This window comes from Triticum aestivum, chromosome 2D (assembly GCF_018294505.1).
Source record: "Triticum aestivum cultivar Chinese Spring chromosome 2D, IWGSC CS RefSeq v2.1, whole genome shotgun sequence".
Taxonomy (NCBI): domain Eukaryota; kingdom Viridiplantae; phylum Streptophyta; class Magnoliopsida; order Poales; family Poaceae; genus Triticum; species Triticum aestivum.
The window spans coordinates 653,280,578-653,295,509 of record NC_057799.1 but is presented as its reverse complement, the minus strand read 5'-3'; the positions used below and the strand labels follow the sequence as shown (position 1 = coordinate 653,295,509).

Sequence of the window (14,932 nt, the reverse complement as noted above, 5' to 3'; positions counted from 1 at the left end):
CTTAACATTTTTCAGGCAGCCCGGGGTGCTACACTGGCCAAGCGTGTAGCGCCTGTCAGTCAGACGCTGTACAGTGTAGTGTGGCGCCTAGCTGTCGGGCGCTACACAAAAGACTCAGTCGGGTGAAAAAAATTCGCCAACGGTTCATTTTGTGATATTGTTTCGTCCACATGTCAGAACAGTGATTTTTGCCTGTTGGAGATGTTACCCCCATTTCTCTATCTCTCCCTCACACACACACACACACACACACACAAGAGCACGCATACACAAAGAGAGAAAGACTAAAACAAAGGAAAAGATTGACTCGAACAGAAGCAAAATAACATGCAACTAAGAAATAAAAAACTACATTTATTAGCCTTTTTATCTCACGGTGTGGCAACGTGCCCAACACGAAACTGTCCTGGCTTTTACATGCATCCCGTCTAGCTTACATACCATATGCAAACTCTTTCCTAAACTGAATTGAAATTCAGCTTGAACTGAATACATCTAGGACCCTATAAAGATGCAATCTAAGACACATCACTACTAGGTTAACTATAATCTATCGTACACATACAAAATTTAGGTTGCACTGTACATGCAGTTAGAATACACACATTTAGACGGTGTCTAGCAGTCGTTGCCTATCTCAGGATCCATGCGCACACGTGCGGATAGCGGCTAGGGGTTTCCTGCTATGAACTCTACCTTATGGGCACGTGCCAAGCCACTTTCATTTTAATCAATACTTTGGCAGACGACATGACAAAAATGTTATTGATGTCTTGGTGGCACAGAAATGTTTCTAGAGATTGACAGTCATTTTTGGTTCGCTCCAACACTTCAACACTATATATGGATCTATGGTACCCTTCCAACAGTTCCATTATTCGCTCTCTCCATTCTGTCTAAGAGCAACTTCATGTGTTACTTTGTTGGTAATATTGTCTATGTCATCAACCAATAAGCCATCATTCAATTATTCGAATAGAGCGTGTCTAAGTTGTCCTATAGAAGGTGAGAGAAAAGTATAAATTTACTCTCTATTTATACCTCACAGCTTGTGCAAGATTTTCTGGTTAACATACATATATACAACCTTGATTTTTTTAACTTGTTTATTTTTGTGCTGCATCATTACATGTAGCCATTGGAGATGACCTAAACGACACATCGAAGCAACAACACTGTGACTTTGCGTCTTTTCTACATGCCACTCACATTAATGGAGGAAAATTACAGTACAACTCTGTTGATTCTGAACGTTTCTAGTCGCCCATCAAATAGCCATTTCATAGATGGTAGCATGTGTTAGAATAAAAATATGGAGTGCATATTGTTTTTTTAGAGAAACAGTACATGTGCAGGTTCTCACAGGTGCACACACTCACATCTACGAGCGCATGCATGCACACCCATCCCTGTGAGTATCTCCAAGAGACCGAGGCGATGAGTCTTGAGATTGACGAAGTCACCATATGTGAGTTATTGTTGTTGGGAACATCACTTACCACTGAAAAAATAAAGTCGTTAAATCCTGAAATAAATCTAGGAATGTGCGAGCACCTCGCACCGATAACATATCTATTTTAGATAAAATGCACAAGGGGTGCTCGGATTTAAATTAATAAAGCAGTACCAACACCAGCCAACTCGAAACTCCACACCAACCTGCCCACAATCCGGAGATTAGTGGGAGAACTCTTCGAAGACGCCTTTGAGAAGGATAACGACGCCCATGGTTTCGTCGCCGCCGTCATCGCCCCTTGTCAAAGACTTAAGCTTTCACCCAGAGTGACCCACAACAGCCCCACCAGACCTTGGAAGACGGCCAGGCACACCAATAGCCCCCAAGGGCCAAGGCCCGCGCTACCTGTGACCCTTGTGTAATACACTATAGTACACATCGCAAAGTTGCAGTACATGTTCTTTTTAGTAAGCTAATTTTATCATCCTTTTTTAAGCTAATCCCATGTGTATACACTAGTAGGAGTACACGACTCCAAATTTGAGCAGATCATTATAACTTTTAGGAACAGGACAACATGCAGGCTAATCCTGTTGTCTTCTTGGTTGAGATCAAATCCCAACAGTGAACGTCTTCGTCACATGGTTCAATGAAGATATGCCACATGGTTCAACGAAGATATGCCACATGGTTCATCAGTATGAACTAATTTATCAATCAGATGTGGCTAATCGGTTATTGTTGGCTACATTTCAACAATTTATGAGAGAAGACATGCACATGGTCCTGTAGTAATGAAGATGATAAGGGGAACTCGTGACATGTCATGTCCAGACTTGAACCAACGAGCAGCACGCACCTTTCTCCACCGATTTTCCACACATAGAATTGATCATGACCAGAGATCTATAAATAGCGGCACTTGGTTGGCGCCATAATCTATCCGGCACCAAGATTGATCCGACCATGACTATACTGAGAATGAGAGCCTCGGGGGTGGCGGCCATCCTGGCTGTGGTCCTGGCGGCGGCGCTCGCCACGGCGGCCCGCGCCCAGCAGTGTGGCTCGCAGGCCGGCGGCGCGACGTGCCCGAACTGCCTCTGCTGCAGCCGCTTCGGTTACTGTGGCAGCACCTCCCACTACTGCGGCGCCGGCTGCCAGAGCCAGTGCAGCGGCTGCGGCCCCACCCCTCCCGGACCCAGCCCCGGCGGGGGCGTGTCGTCCATCATCTCCAGGGACATCTTCGAGCAGTTCCTGCTCCACAGCAGCCAATGCTCAGATGCCGGCGGGTTCTACACGTACGACGCATTCCTGGCCGCCGCCGCCGCGTTCCCGGCCTTCGGCACCACCGGGAGCACCGAGACGCGGAAGCAGGAGGTGGCAGCCTTCTTCGGGCAGACCTCCCACGAGACCACCGGCGGGTGGGCCACCGCGCCCGACGGCCCCTACTCCTGGGGCTACTGCTTCAAGCGGGAGCTGGGTTCACCGCCCGACTACTGCCAGCCATCGTCAGAGTGGCCTTGCGCGCAAGGAAGGCAGTACTACGGCCGCGGCCCCATCATGCTCTCCTGGAACTACAACTACGGCCCCGCGGGGCGCGCCATCGGCGAGGACCTGCTCAACAACCCAGACCTTGTGGCCACCGATGCCACGGTGTCGTTCAAGACGGCGTTGTGGTTCTGGATGACGCCACAGGCAAACAAGCCGTCCTCCCACGCCGTGATCACCGGCCAGTGGACACCGACGGCCGCAGACAATGCGGCGGGAAGGGTGCCCGGGTACGGCGTCATCACCAACATCATCAACAGGGGGCTCGAGTGCGGCAGGGGGCAGGACAGCCGTGTTGCCGACCGGATCAGGTTCTACCAGCGCTACTGCAACATCCTTGGCGTCGGCTACGGGAGCAACCTCGACTGCTACAACCAGAGGCCCTTCGTCGAGGGGCTTTTGATCCAGCAAGTGACGCAGTAACAACATACTACGATCTAAATCTAGCGTCAGTCCTCGATGCATGCCTGTGTGCATGTGATTACTGATAAATAATCTCGAGGAGTAGTCTATAAGTAAATAAATGGATGAATAAAGTTGCCGTTGTGTGTGAGCATCGCTCCACCCGATCACAGGTTCTTTATTGAAAACATGTCTTCCCATGTATGCATAACTCTACCAAGTAGGTCCTATACCTGGTCACAAGCAAACAGCGAAAATTTCAGAGAATTAAACAAAAAAATTGTGCAAGTAATATGAAAATTAGAGAAAAAAACTTGTACCTGACAGCAGTAACAGTACAAGTTGTAACCCTTAATCCTTACTCAGGTGTGAAGTTTGATAGAAATTAGCACAAGAGGGGGAGCCTTCACAGGAAATCGAGGACATGGTGCAGCTCAAAAACATTAAAGCACAGTTAAGGCCAACCAAACGCATAGCAGCATAAGGAAATCTGCAGGACTTGGCAAAATAATAAGAAGTTCCAATGGAAATATTAACATAACAATCCGATCAACAACATCATTTAACATAACAATCCGATCAACGACGCATTATTAAGTACAATTGCAAATTCTCAACAACACAGTTACTGGGGAGTCACTCACAACATCTATCATACATAACAACTCAAGTTCAGCAGCAATTTATCGGCAAGCGCAGCAAACCCAAGGCCCGTTCTGGCAACGCGGAAGGAAACAAGAACAGCAGCTAGTGGCCAGCAGCAATTTTCTCTGAGTTGTGGCTTCAGGGAGCAATCTCCTTGTCCTTGTCACTAGTTTGCGGCTCGGTGGATATCGGCGAGTAGCCCGGTGCGGTGGGGGAGTAGCTTGCAGTGGGGCTGCATGCTCAAAAGTGATATCATCAGAAGAGCTAACCAATGGTGTGCTTCCATCAAGGGCAGATCGACGAGATAGATAAGCCTGATTACGCACTTAATTTAATTACCTGTAGTTTGGAGAAGTTGGGGTGTAATCTGGGCTAGGTCCTCCAGATCCTGAGGTAGTGATCGGGCTGCAGCATGCACGCAGTGAGTTAGGCAACCCATTGTATTTGTCACAGCAACAGGTGTTCTTTAAGTTGAAACAAGGAGGATGATCAACTGAAATTCGGCTCACCTTGTGGGGCTGTATGACGGGCTTGGTTGCGCATACGACGGTGAGGTGGGCGAGTAGGACGGTGAGGTCGGGCTGCAGAAACAGATATGTGAGCACAAATAAGCACAAGTATTTTGCTTCGAGCATCAACCGATAATAAGGCCAGGGCTATCCACTTTACGGAAAAGAAAACTAAAAATGTATGAATAGAATACCACCAGAAAGTCTATGAACAGAAGTTACAGAATTACCTGTAGTTTGGAGAAGTCTGACTGTACGGGCTCATCATCCTTGGGCTGCTTGGAGAATAGATATTTGAAGGACTGTACTTGGCCGAAGAAGGGCTGTAGCTCGGTGAAGTAGGGCTGTAGCTCGGTGACGTTGGGCAGTAACCAGGCGATGACGGACTGTATGCAGGTGATGTTGGGCTGTACGAGGGCGATGTCGGTTTGTATGAAGGCGACGTCGGGCTATAAGTTGGCGATGTAGGGCTGTATGAAGGAGATGTGGGGCTGTATGATGGCGACGTCGGGCTGTATGAAGGTGATGTCGGGCTGTATGAAGGAGATGTCGGGCTATAAGATGGCGACGTTGGGTTATAAGATGGCGACGACGGACTGTATGCAGGAGAGGTCGGGCTGTATGCAGGAGATGTCGGGCAGTATGCCGGAGAGGTTGGACTGTAGCTTGGCGAAGTGGGGCAGTATGCCGGAGAGGTTGGACTGTAGCTAGGAGATGTGGGGCTGTAGCTCGGAGATGTCGGAGAGTATGACGGACTGGTTGGAGAGTATGATGGACTGCTCGGACTGTAGGAAGGAGAGCCAGGCGTATATGATGGTGATGCAGGGCTATAGCTGGGCGATGCGGGGCTGTATGACGGAGAAGTGGGGCTGTAACTGTGTCCTGGCCCTGGGCTGAACACCGGAGAAGATGGACTGTAACCCCCAGAGGACGGGCTGTAGTTCGACGGCATGGGCGAGAACGCCATGCCGCCAACATACGGCGAGAACTGAGCTTCTGTGAGGGGGAAGCCCGGAAATTCGGGCTCAGCAATGGCGACATCATTCCATCATGGTACGGTGTCCCGGAGGGTGAACGCGCCGGTGTGACACCATAGTCCAGACTGTCAATATAGCTCGGGAGTTGGAGCTCAATGGCCTGCTTCAGCATCTGGTCATTCAGATACAATCCACACCCTCCTGTACCAATAGGAGCAAGCTGGCCAAGCATAATGTTCTCGGTGACACCTCTCAGGTAATCGGATTCCGCATATACAGCAGCATCAAGCAGGATATCCACCGTCTCTTCAAAAGAACATCTCATGAGGGGCCCTGTGTCGTTACGATTTATGCCGTGCCTGGTAATCGCCATCAGGTGACCTCTGTACGTCATCGTATCGCAGAGAATGGCCAGATGCCGGTAGTTCACATAAGACCCATCAAAAGATATCACCACCCTCAACTCATCCAAGAGGGACCTGCGGACAGCCTCGATGCCAAGAACTTCAATCACTTCAATCAAATGATTACTTGTTGTCCTAGAAGGATCAACGTCCTCATGACACATGACGGCCAAGAGGTTTACACCTTCTGTATCAAGCATCCACTCCTCTTCTCCTTTGAAACCTTCCTTCTCATCAAATTTATTCACCTTCCCCTTTTTGATGAAGACCTTGTTAATATCTGGAATGCCTCGAAGGGCCATCTCAGTCAACATGTTCCCCTCAATCTTCTTGAGGAAGACGTCGTCCTCGGCAGATTCACCCTGTGCCTCTCCTCCTTTCGGAGGAGCTTCGTCGTTTGCAATGCGGACACGAAGGATGAGCTTATCTGCGTTGTCATCGTTGAATATGCATGACAAGTCGTCATCAAACTCATGATTGATCTTCTCTGCAATATCAGCCATGCTCAACTTCTTATCAACCATCATCTCGCGGTTCAGTTCAATACGCAGCAGCCAAGGAGACATCTTATCTGGGTCGACATCCTCATCAGGCATCTCATAGTATGACCTGACAAAGTCCACATCCTCAGGAATGAGGGTTCCTAGAGGATCAGGATCATACCATATCTCAGTGGCATGGGTCACACTTCGTAGCGTGGTGTACTCCAAGGCACACTGGACATTCTTGGCCAATTCTTTCCTGCTGTTCACCCCAGGCTTTAGGAAGACAGACAGCGATGGAGTCTTTATCTTCTTGGCGACGTTAATGATCTCTCTTAACCTGGGAACCCCAAGGGTAACATTCTTAGCACTAACACCAGCATAATGGAAAGTATTGAGCGTCATCTGAGTCGCCGGTTCTCCAATGGACTGTGCAGCCACACATCCAATCATTTCACCAGGAGCCACCAAAGACTGGAGGAATCTCGATTCAATCTCACCAATGACCCATTCAAAAGATTCCTTTGTAAGCCTGTATTCTTTCAAGACCCTCTTGCTAGCAAATGTGCTGCGAAGCAGGATATTGAAGAGCAGAGTAGCGTTCTTCTGAGCCTCAATGCTCATGGCGTCGTCGCCGGGGACAACCTTGAGTCTTTCTTGCAGCTTATCAATTGCTTCCACAATTTCCATTGGGTGCATGTCAGAAGGTTTTCTTAAATCAATCTTGAAAGTCTTCTGAGCATTCCAGATAAGCCGCTTGAGATTGACAGGCATAGGCCATGTACCCTCGCCAGTTGTGGTAATTTCTTGCCCAAGCTGTAATCTGTCAGCTTCCAATTTCTGAAGCTCTGCCTCAAACACATTTCTGAATTCACGAATGGTCTTCAAATCCTCAACATGGTCAGGCAACATGTAATTAGGCTTCCAATTCATATCATTCAGTTCATAACGAAATACATTATCAAACTCATCCTTTTTCATCTTCAGGGAGTCCAGTTTCTGGGATTCAATCCAAACAGCATCCATGCCGTCTTCTCCATACAAGAATTGAATGACATCACCCAAAGAGTTTCTAACGGTACCGTCATATTTAACCATGATGTCTTCCATAGCCTTCACGAGCCTGCGCTGAATATACCCAGTCTCGGAAGTTTTCACAGCAGTATCAATCAAACCTTCTCTACCACCCATAGCATGGAAGAAAAATTCCTGTGGTGTCAAGCCTCGAAGATAAGAGTTCTCCACAAATCCACGGCTTTCAGGGCCGTAGTTATCTTTCGTGAAGTGGGGCAATGTACGATCAACAAAACCAAATGGAATCCGTTTGCCCTCAACGTTCTGCTGTCCGACACAAGCAGTCATTTGTGAAATATTAATGAAACTGCCTTTTGAGCCTGCAGTGACCATAGCTTTCAAATTGTTGCTCTCGGACAAACTCTTCTGGGCACTACTGCCAGATTCATCACGAGCCTTGTTAAGAACCTAGCATGAGAAACAGATATGTCAAAACGAGTATATCAAGAAAGTTATTTATCGCAAACTCCTATTTTCCCAGATGAAAGAACCAAACAAGGACATTCAGCTATTGTACCTGATTTACTCTATTTTCAAATGATTCCATCATCGTGCGTCCTGGCTCGGGTTCCAGCTCCTTCCCTTGTGCTTGCCTAATAAGCCCATTCACTTCAATCTTGGCGTTTGCGATTGTCTCATTAATTTTTTCCATGGTATCTGCGTCTGCAATTGTATCCCCGATCCCAATACTGAAACCATTTTGCAGAAGCCAGTAGTTGACCAGCCACTGTGTATGACCCAAGAACTTCCGTGCCGCATCTGGGCCTACCTCTTCCCTGCAAACAGTTAAACCAAAACTATTTAGCAGAGGGGAACATGTTGGATAAAATCTGCAATGCACCTTTTATTACTTACCAAATAACATGAATAAGACTTCCACTTGATGCCCCAAGTGTTTTTTTGCAAAGTGTACCAGAGAGAAGCTCTCCCTTCTCTATCCGGACCACAGTATCACCAGGAGTTGTAAATCCATTTTCTGTTTCAGCGTGCCAGGCTGAAAATCTAATTAAATTAATTAACTTGGGGATGATCAAGTTGAAAACTTGTTTGCCAGTCCAAATCGGCCTTGGTTTCAAAATGGTAGGGGCTGGGACCTTCCCATCAAAATCTTCCCACCACATTAAGATGTTCATAAATACATCCTGGGAGAAATTTTCAGCACAGTAAGCTACAAAACCACACACACAGTACTATTTAAGGTGTTCAAGGAAAGTATTATTGTTAACCTTTTCGATGAGAGTATCCCTTTTGGTCATTTTTCGACACCCAAGAAGTGTGTCCTGGACAATACCCATGACAGGTCTATTTGCTTGAGGTGACACAATACATTTCGGCACCATCATCAGCTCTAAAACTTCAGCCCTGGTCTCAAATGACTGGGGAACATGCATATTCATTTCATCCCCGTCAAAATCAGCATTGTAGGGTGATGTGACAGACAAGTTCAGGCGGAAAGTTGAGTAGGGCATAATTTTAATGCGATGGCCCATGATAGACATTTTGTGGAGACTGGGTTGCCGGTTGAAAAGAACAAAATCTCCATCGTTGAGGTGCCTTTCCACCTGAGAAATCAATTGCAAAATGGATTAGCTAAAACAAAAAAAAGGCAATTTTTGTGATGCCTTCATTAAAACAGCAGTAGATGATGCAACGATGTCGTTACTAACTTTGTAACCAAGCTCCAAATGCTGATCGCTACTTTTCTTCACATAGCGAAGATCCAGCCTCTGGCCATCTTCCCTAATAATGTACTTCGCTCCTGTCTTGCCTGGGGGAGGGTGAGGCCCATATTCTACTAGTTCTTTCAACCTGGTATAATCAGATTTAGACATTACTTATCAAATATCAATGCAGAAGAGCAATTACACAAGATGCCTCAATAACAGCAAATTAGTTTACCTCTCAATGTTATATGGAGTGACAGTTTCTGGGTATGTCAGATTCAAAGCAATACTCCATGGCACCCCCAATTGATCAATGTTGATATTCGGATCTGGTGTGATGACGGTACGAGCTGAGAAATCAACACGCTTCCCCATTAAATTTCCTCTAATCCGGCCTTCTTTTGCTTTCAGCCTGCTGCAAATCGACTTAATAGGCCTTCCAGAACGCTGAGTGGCCTGAATATTTTCAACAAAAAATATTCAGAACAATCTATCCATTACTGTATTTTTAGGTGAAACAAGTGGGGGGAAAATATTCATTAATGCTTAATACAGGAAGTGGACTTATAGACTACTCACCCTTGGTTGTCCAGGAAGATCATTATCGAAGTATGTTGCAATGTGAAACTGCAACAGCTGAGCAAACTCTGTTATAATGTGAGCTGGGGCTCCATTTCTCTCTTGCCTCCTCAAATTCTCATTATGTCGAATTATCATCGCTAATTGATGAGTCAAATCATCCTGTCAAAACAGAAGCAACAACAAGATAAACAGTTAGTAAAAGGGCACCTGTGAACCAACCATTGGATTCATAATAATTTTAGTAGTACTGGGCTAACCTCGCTTCTGGAGGAAGTATCCATCATGACAGATGGTCTCACAGGGGGCGGAGGAATTGGGAGGACTTGCAGTATCATCCAATCAGGACGAGCAAATTCAGGATTCAGGCCCAATAAAAGACAGTCCTCGTCACTTATACGCTTGAGAACATTAAGGACCTGCCCCAACAAACCATGATGTGATCCATATGGTTAAATGAAATTCTTAATTAGAACCTACTGAGTTGAGCAAAGATAATGTAAATACCCTCTCGGCAGAGAGAATTTGCTTTCGCTCCACTGGTTCCGGGAGTTGATCTTGCTCATCATTTTTCTTCTTTGTTGTTTTAAACTCTGCAACCATCTTCATACCATCAACTGTGATATTTGGCTGCTGAGCCCCACAACCACCTTTTTTCTTCACTGGCTCATCAGTGTCCTGCTGATCCTGACCCTCAAGGTCTTCACCCCCAGAGCAAACCTTTTTGCTCTTGCAAGCATCATATATTCTTCTTAATCTATTTTTGGGGTTCTTGATTTTCAGAGCCTGCTGGAACTTGGTGTCTTCCTGCAAGATATATCACTGATAAGTAACATGCCAAAACAATGCACACAACAATAAATGGTCCATTATTGAGTAAACTATAAAGTTTTTTCTTATTCGGCTTCGTGATGCTGATTAGAATGTTGATCTCCAGGTCCATAAAAAAGATGCAAGAAGTCTAAAGCAGTCGCATCTACAGCTCATCATACCCGACACTAATGATTCTATATCTCAAAATTACCATGTTGGTTGAGAAGAGGAGTGCAAAATTGGACAAACATAGATATGGTGAGAACTAAGATTGCTATGATTTGGGTGTAGCTTTTCTGGCACATCAGAGACCCTTCCTTTCAGTTTGGCTAGATATGCACCAACCAATAACCAGTAAAATGGTTTGGATAGATATATGCATCAACCAGTAAGATGCACAGCTCTTAAAAAGGAAACCAGACCGGCAGAAGGGTCAAGAAGATGCAGTACCTCGTCCGCGAGGATCTTGGAGCAGTTGAAGCACACGCAGCGCATTACTGAGAGCACGGTCTTGATGAAGCCGATATGGAACATGGGCTTCGCAAGCTCGAGGTGGCCAAAGTGGCCCGGGCACTCGGCCATCCCAGCCATACACGTGTCGCACTTGAGTTTCCTGTCGATGGTGCCCAAACGAGGGTCGCTCAGACCCCCGGGCTTCACCTTGCCCCTCTCCATAGTCTCCGCGTGCTCAATCATCACCACCGACATTTGTCTCTGCAAATAAGGAAAGCAACACAAGAATACTTGGTCAAATTCATTCCTAAAATGGTACACATTTCCATATCGACCCGCCAAGATTAAAAAAACGGCCAACGGTGCCGTTAAACCGTTACAAAATAACGGTTGGCGGACATTTGAACCGAATAAAATCATCATATATACAGTCATATCCATCTTATTAATTGCTAGATCTAAGTAAGAGAGAAGCAACATCTGTGTGCGACTTTTATTCAAGAGAACTTGTATACTAAACAACGACGTAATCAAAAGCAAATTGCAAAATCAAGTGTGATGATATATAATACGCAAATCTATGCAGACTGTACCTCGCAGAGTTAACCCAAACACCTCACAGGCCAATAAGAACATCGATTAGCACTTTGTTGGATTGGCAAGTCAAGACTTTTGATGTGTAAGAGAATTTCAACTTGACCTAATATCAATCCTACCACAACTTGAACTCAGAACGAACCATAGACTTACAAGTTACACGGCCATGTATTCTGCTCCGCCCGAAATTCTCTCTCGACTAATTCCCCGTGTTAGCAAAAACCAAACAACAATCGCAGATACGTTCAATGTGCCAAACCCAAAACCCTAGGTATCCGTCAGATCGATCAAACTCTCTACCCAAGCACCAAAAAAAAGTCGAATCTACAACCATCCGGGAGTGGGAACTGCACGAGATCCGACTCCAACTCCACGCAGGGAGAGCAGATCAGAGGAGATGAAGGACGGATCCAAGATCAAGATGAAGGAACGCGGTGGCGGTGCGTGGGGTGGGGTGTGGGGGATTACGATCTCGTCGGGGCTGAGCACGCCGAACTGGACGAGCTTGACCTTGGCCACCTCGGCCGGCGAGTGCGGGAACCGCGCGTCCATCGCGGCCCCACGTCGTCGGCGGCGCCGGCGCCGACAAGATCGATCTCTGACCGCCGACGCTCCGCTCGAGTCGGCGAAAGGGGATCGGCCTGGGGCAATGTGCGTCTGGGAAGAGGGTGGGGGTCGGGGTCTATTTATAGACGTATCCTGCGCCGGCCGGGCTACCGTGAGCCGGAGGAAATGAGGGTTTTTTGTAAGAGAGAAATGAGGGCCTTCTTCCGATCCGTGGGTATATCTTTTTCCCTCATGGGCTTTTTTCCTTACCTGTAATGCATTTTATCGAGTCTTTTTCATTTTTGAATATCTTTTTTTCATTTTTTTTAGTTGTCATGGTTCCATTTTGAATGAAATGAGGCTTTTTTCAGTGCAAACACAGATGCTCACATACGTACTCATCGCATAATGATGGAGTGCCCGTATAGCTGGTCCTGAACTTGTGGTTTACTATTTCAGACCGCATAGAGAACACCTCTACATCGTGGACGTTGAATAAGGTCGTCGCCCAATAATTAATTTCATCACTTGGTTGTCGGATCAATACATCTGAGTTTGTCGGTTCGTGGCAAAACCTCTGATGCCACCCTTGCGGTAAATTATTCCACTGACCAAGCCATCCTCGCCGTTCGTCTCCTTTTACCCTGCCCACGTGGCGTCGACTCCAGCTTACGGCCCCCAGCCTCCTTAGCGTTGTCGTTTCTACATGACTTTCGGGTGGCATATCAAATAAATGATCAAATACTACAGTATATCACAGGTTGCCGCCATAGGTCCGGCAAAAAATGGATAATGTTCATCTGCAAAAAAATCATTAAGCAACTAGTGTTATGATAGGTGGGGAAAAAAAGGTTTCATATAGATAGGTTGGTTGAATAGTATAGTCCATCATCACTGTGAAAATGATCATTTACACGCAAAAAACACAATTCATGGAACCGTGCATCCATCGCACCACCACGTCGGTGGCGTCACCGCCGCCAGGATCGATCTCACACCACCTCTGATGGTGTCCCTCTTGCAGTAAATTCTCCCATTAAGCTACCCCCTCGCCTGCATTCTTCTCCTTTTACCCTACTCATGTGGTGTCGACTCTAGCTTACGGCCCCCTGCCTCCTCGGCGTTGTCGTTTCTACATGACTTTGGGGTGGCATATCAAATAAATGATCAAATACTACAGTATATCACATGTTGCCAGCAAAGGTCCGGCAAAAAGTGGATAATGTTCATCTGCAAAAAAAACATTTAAGCAACTAGTGTTATGATAGGTAAGAAAAAAAAGGTTTCGTATAGATAGGTTGGTTGAATAGTATAGTCCACCATCACTGTAAAAAAGATCATTTACACGCAAAATAACACAATTCATGGAACCGCACGTCTATCGCACCCCCATGTCGGCGGCGGCACCGCCGCCAGGATCGATCTCACCCCACCTCTGACGGTGTCCCCCTTGCAGTTAGTTCTCCCATTGACCTACCCCCTCGCATGCATTCTTCTCCTTTTACCCTACTCATGTGGTGTCGACTCTAGCTTACGGCCCCCTGCCTCCTCAGTGTTGTCGTTTCTACACGACTTTTGGGTGGCATGTCAAATAAATGATCCTACAGTATATCACAGGTTGCCGCCATAGGTCCGGCAAAAAATGGATAATGTTCCTCTGCAAAAAAATTCATTTAAGCAACTAGTGTTATGATAGCTAAGAAAAAAAAGGTTTCGTATAGATAGGTTGGTTGAATAGTATAGTCCACCATCACTGTAAAAATGATCATTTACACGCAAAATAACACAATTCATGGAACCACACGTCCATCGCACCCCCATGTCGGCGGCGTCACCGCCGCCAGGATCGATCTCACACCACCTCTGATGGTGTCCCTCTTGCAGTAAATTCTCCCATTAAGCTACCCCCTCGCCCGCATTCTTCTCCTTTTACCCTACTCATGTGGTGTCGACTCCAGCTTACGGCCCCCTGCCTCCTCGGCGTTGTCGTTTCTACATGACTTTGGGGTGGCATATCAAATAAATGATCAAATACTACAGTATATCACAGGTTGCCACCAAAGGTCCGGCAAAAAATGGATAATGTTCATCTGCAAAAAGAATCATTTAAGCAACTAGTGTTATGATAGGTAAGAAAAAAAAGGTTTCGTATAGATAGGTTGGTTGAATAGTATAGTCCACCATCACTACAAAATGATCATTTACACGCAAAATAACACAATTCATGGAACCGCACGTCCATCGCAATCCCATGTCGGCGGCGCCGCCGCCGCCAAGATCGATCTCACCCCACCTCTGACGGTGTCCCCCTTGCAGTTAGTTCTCCCATTAACCTACCGCCTCGCCTGCATTTCTTCTCCTTTTACCCTACTCATGTGGTGTCGACTCTAGCTTACGGCCCCCTGCCTCCTCAGCGTTGTCGTTTCTACACGACTTTTGGGTGGCATGTCAAATAAATGATCCTACAGTATATCACAGGTTGCCGCCATAGGTCCGGCAAAAAATGGATAATGTTCCTCTGCAAAAAAATTCATTTAAGCAACTAGTGTTATGATAGCTAAGAAAAAAAAGGTTTCGTATAGATAGGTTGGTTGAATAGTATAGTCCACCATCACTGTAAAAATGATCATTTACACGCAAAATAACACAATTCATGGAACCGTGCATCCATCGCACCACCATGTCGGTGGCGTCACCGCCGCCAGGATCGATCTCACACCACCTCTGATGGTGTCCCTCTTGCAGTAAATTCTCCCATTAAGCTACCCCCTCGCCTGCATTCT

At 46.4% G+C, this 14,932-nt stretch overlaps 1 protein-coding gene and 1 pseudogene across 1 annotated transcript; one reads left to right on the top strand and one right to left on the bottom strand.

Annotated features, from left to right (window-relative positions):
- Positions 1–2,422: 2,422 nt before the first annotated feature.
- LOC123055418 (chitinase 2-like) lies at positions 2,423–3,594 on the top strand. Its single transcript, XM_044479432.1, has one exon. The coding sequence runs from the start codon at positions 2,423–2,425 to the stop codon at positions 3,425–3,427; it is 1,005 nt and encodes a 334-aa protein (XP_044335367.1). The 3' UTR covers positions 3,428–3,594.
- A 293-nt stretch (positions 3,595–3,887) lies between these two features.
- On the bottom strand, positions 3,888–12,257 carry LOC123055411 (DNA-directed RNA polymerase II subunit RPB1-like; annotated as a pseudogene).
- Between the last annotated feature and the right edge of the window lie 2,675 nt (positions 12,258–14,932).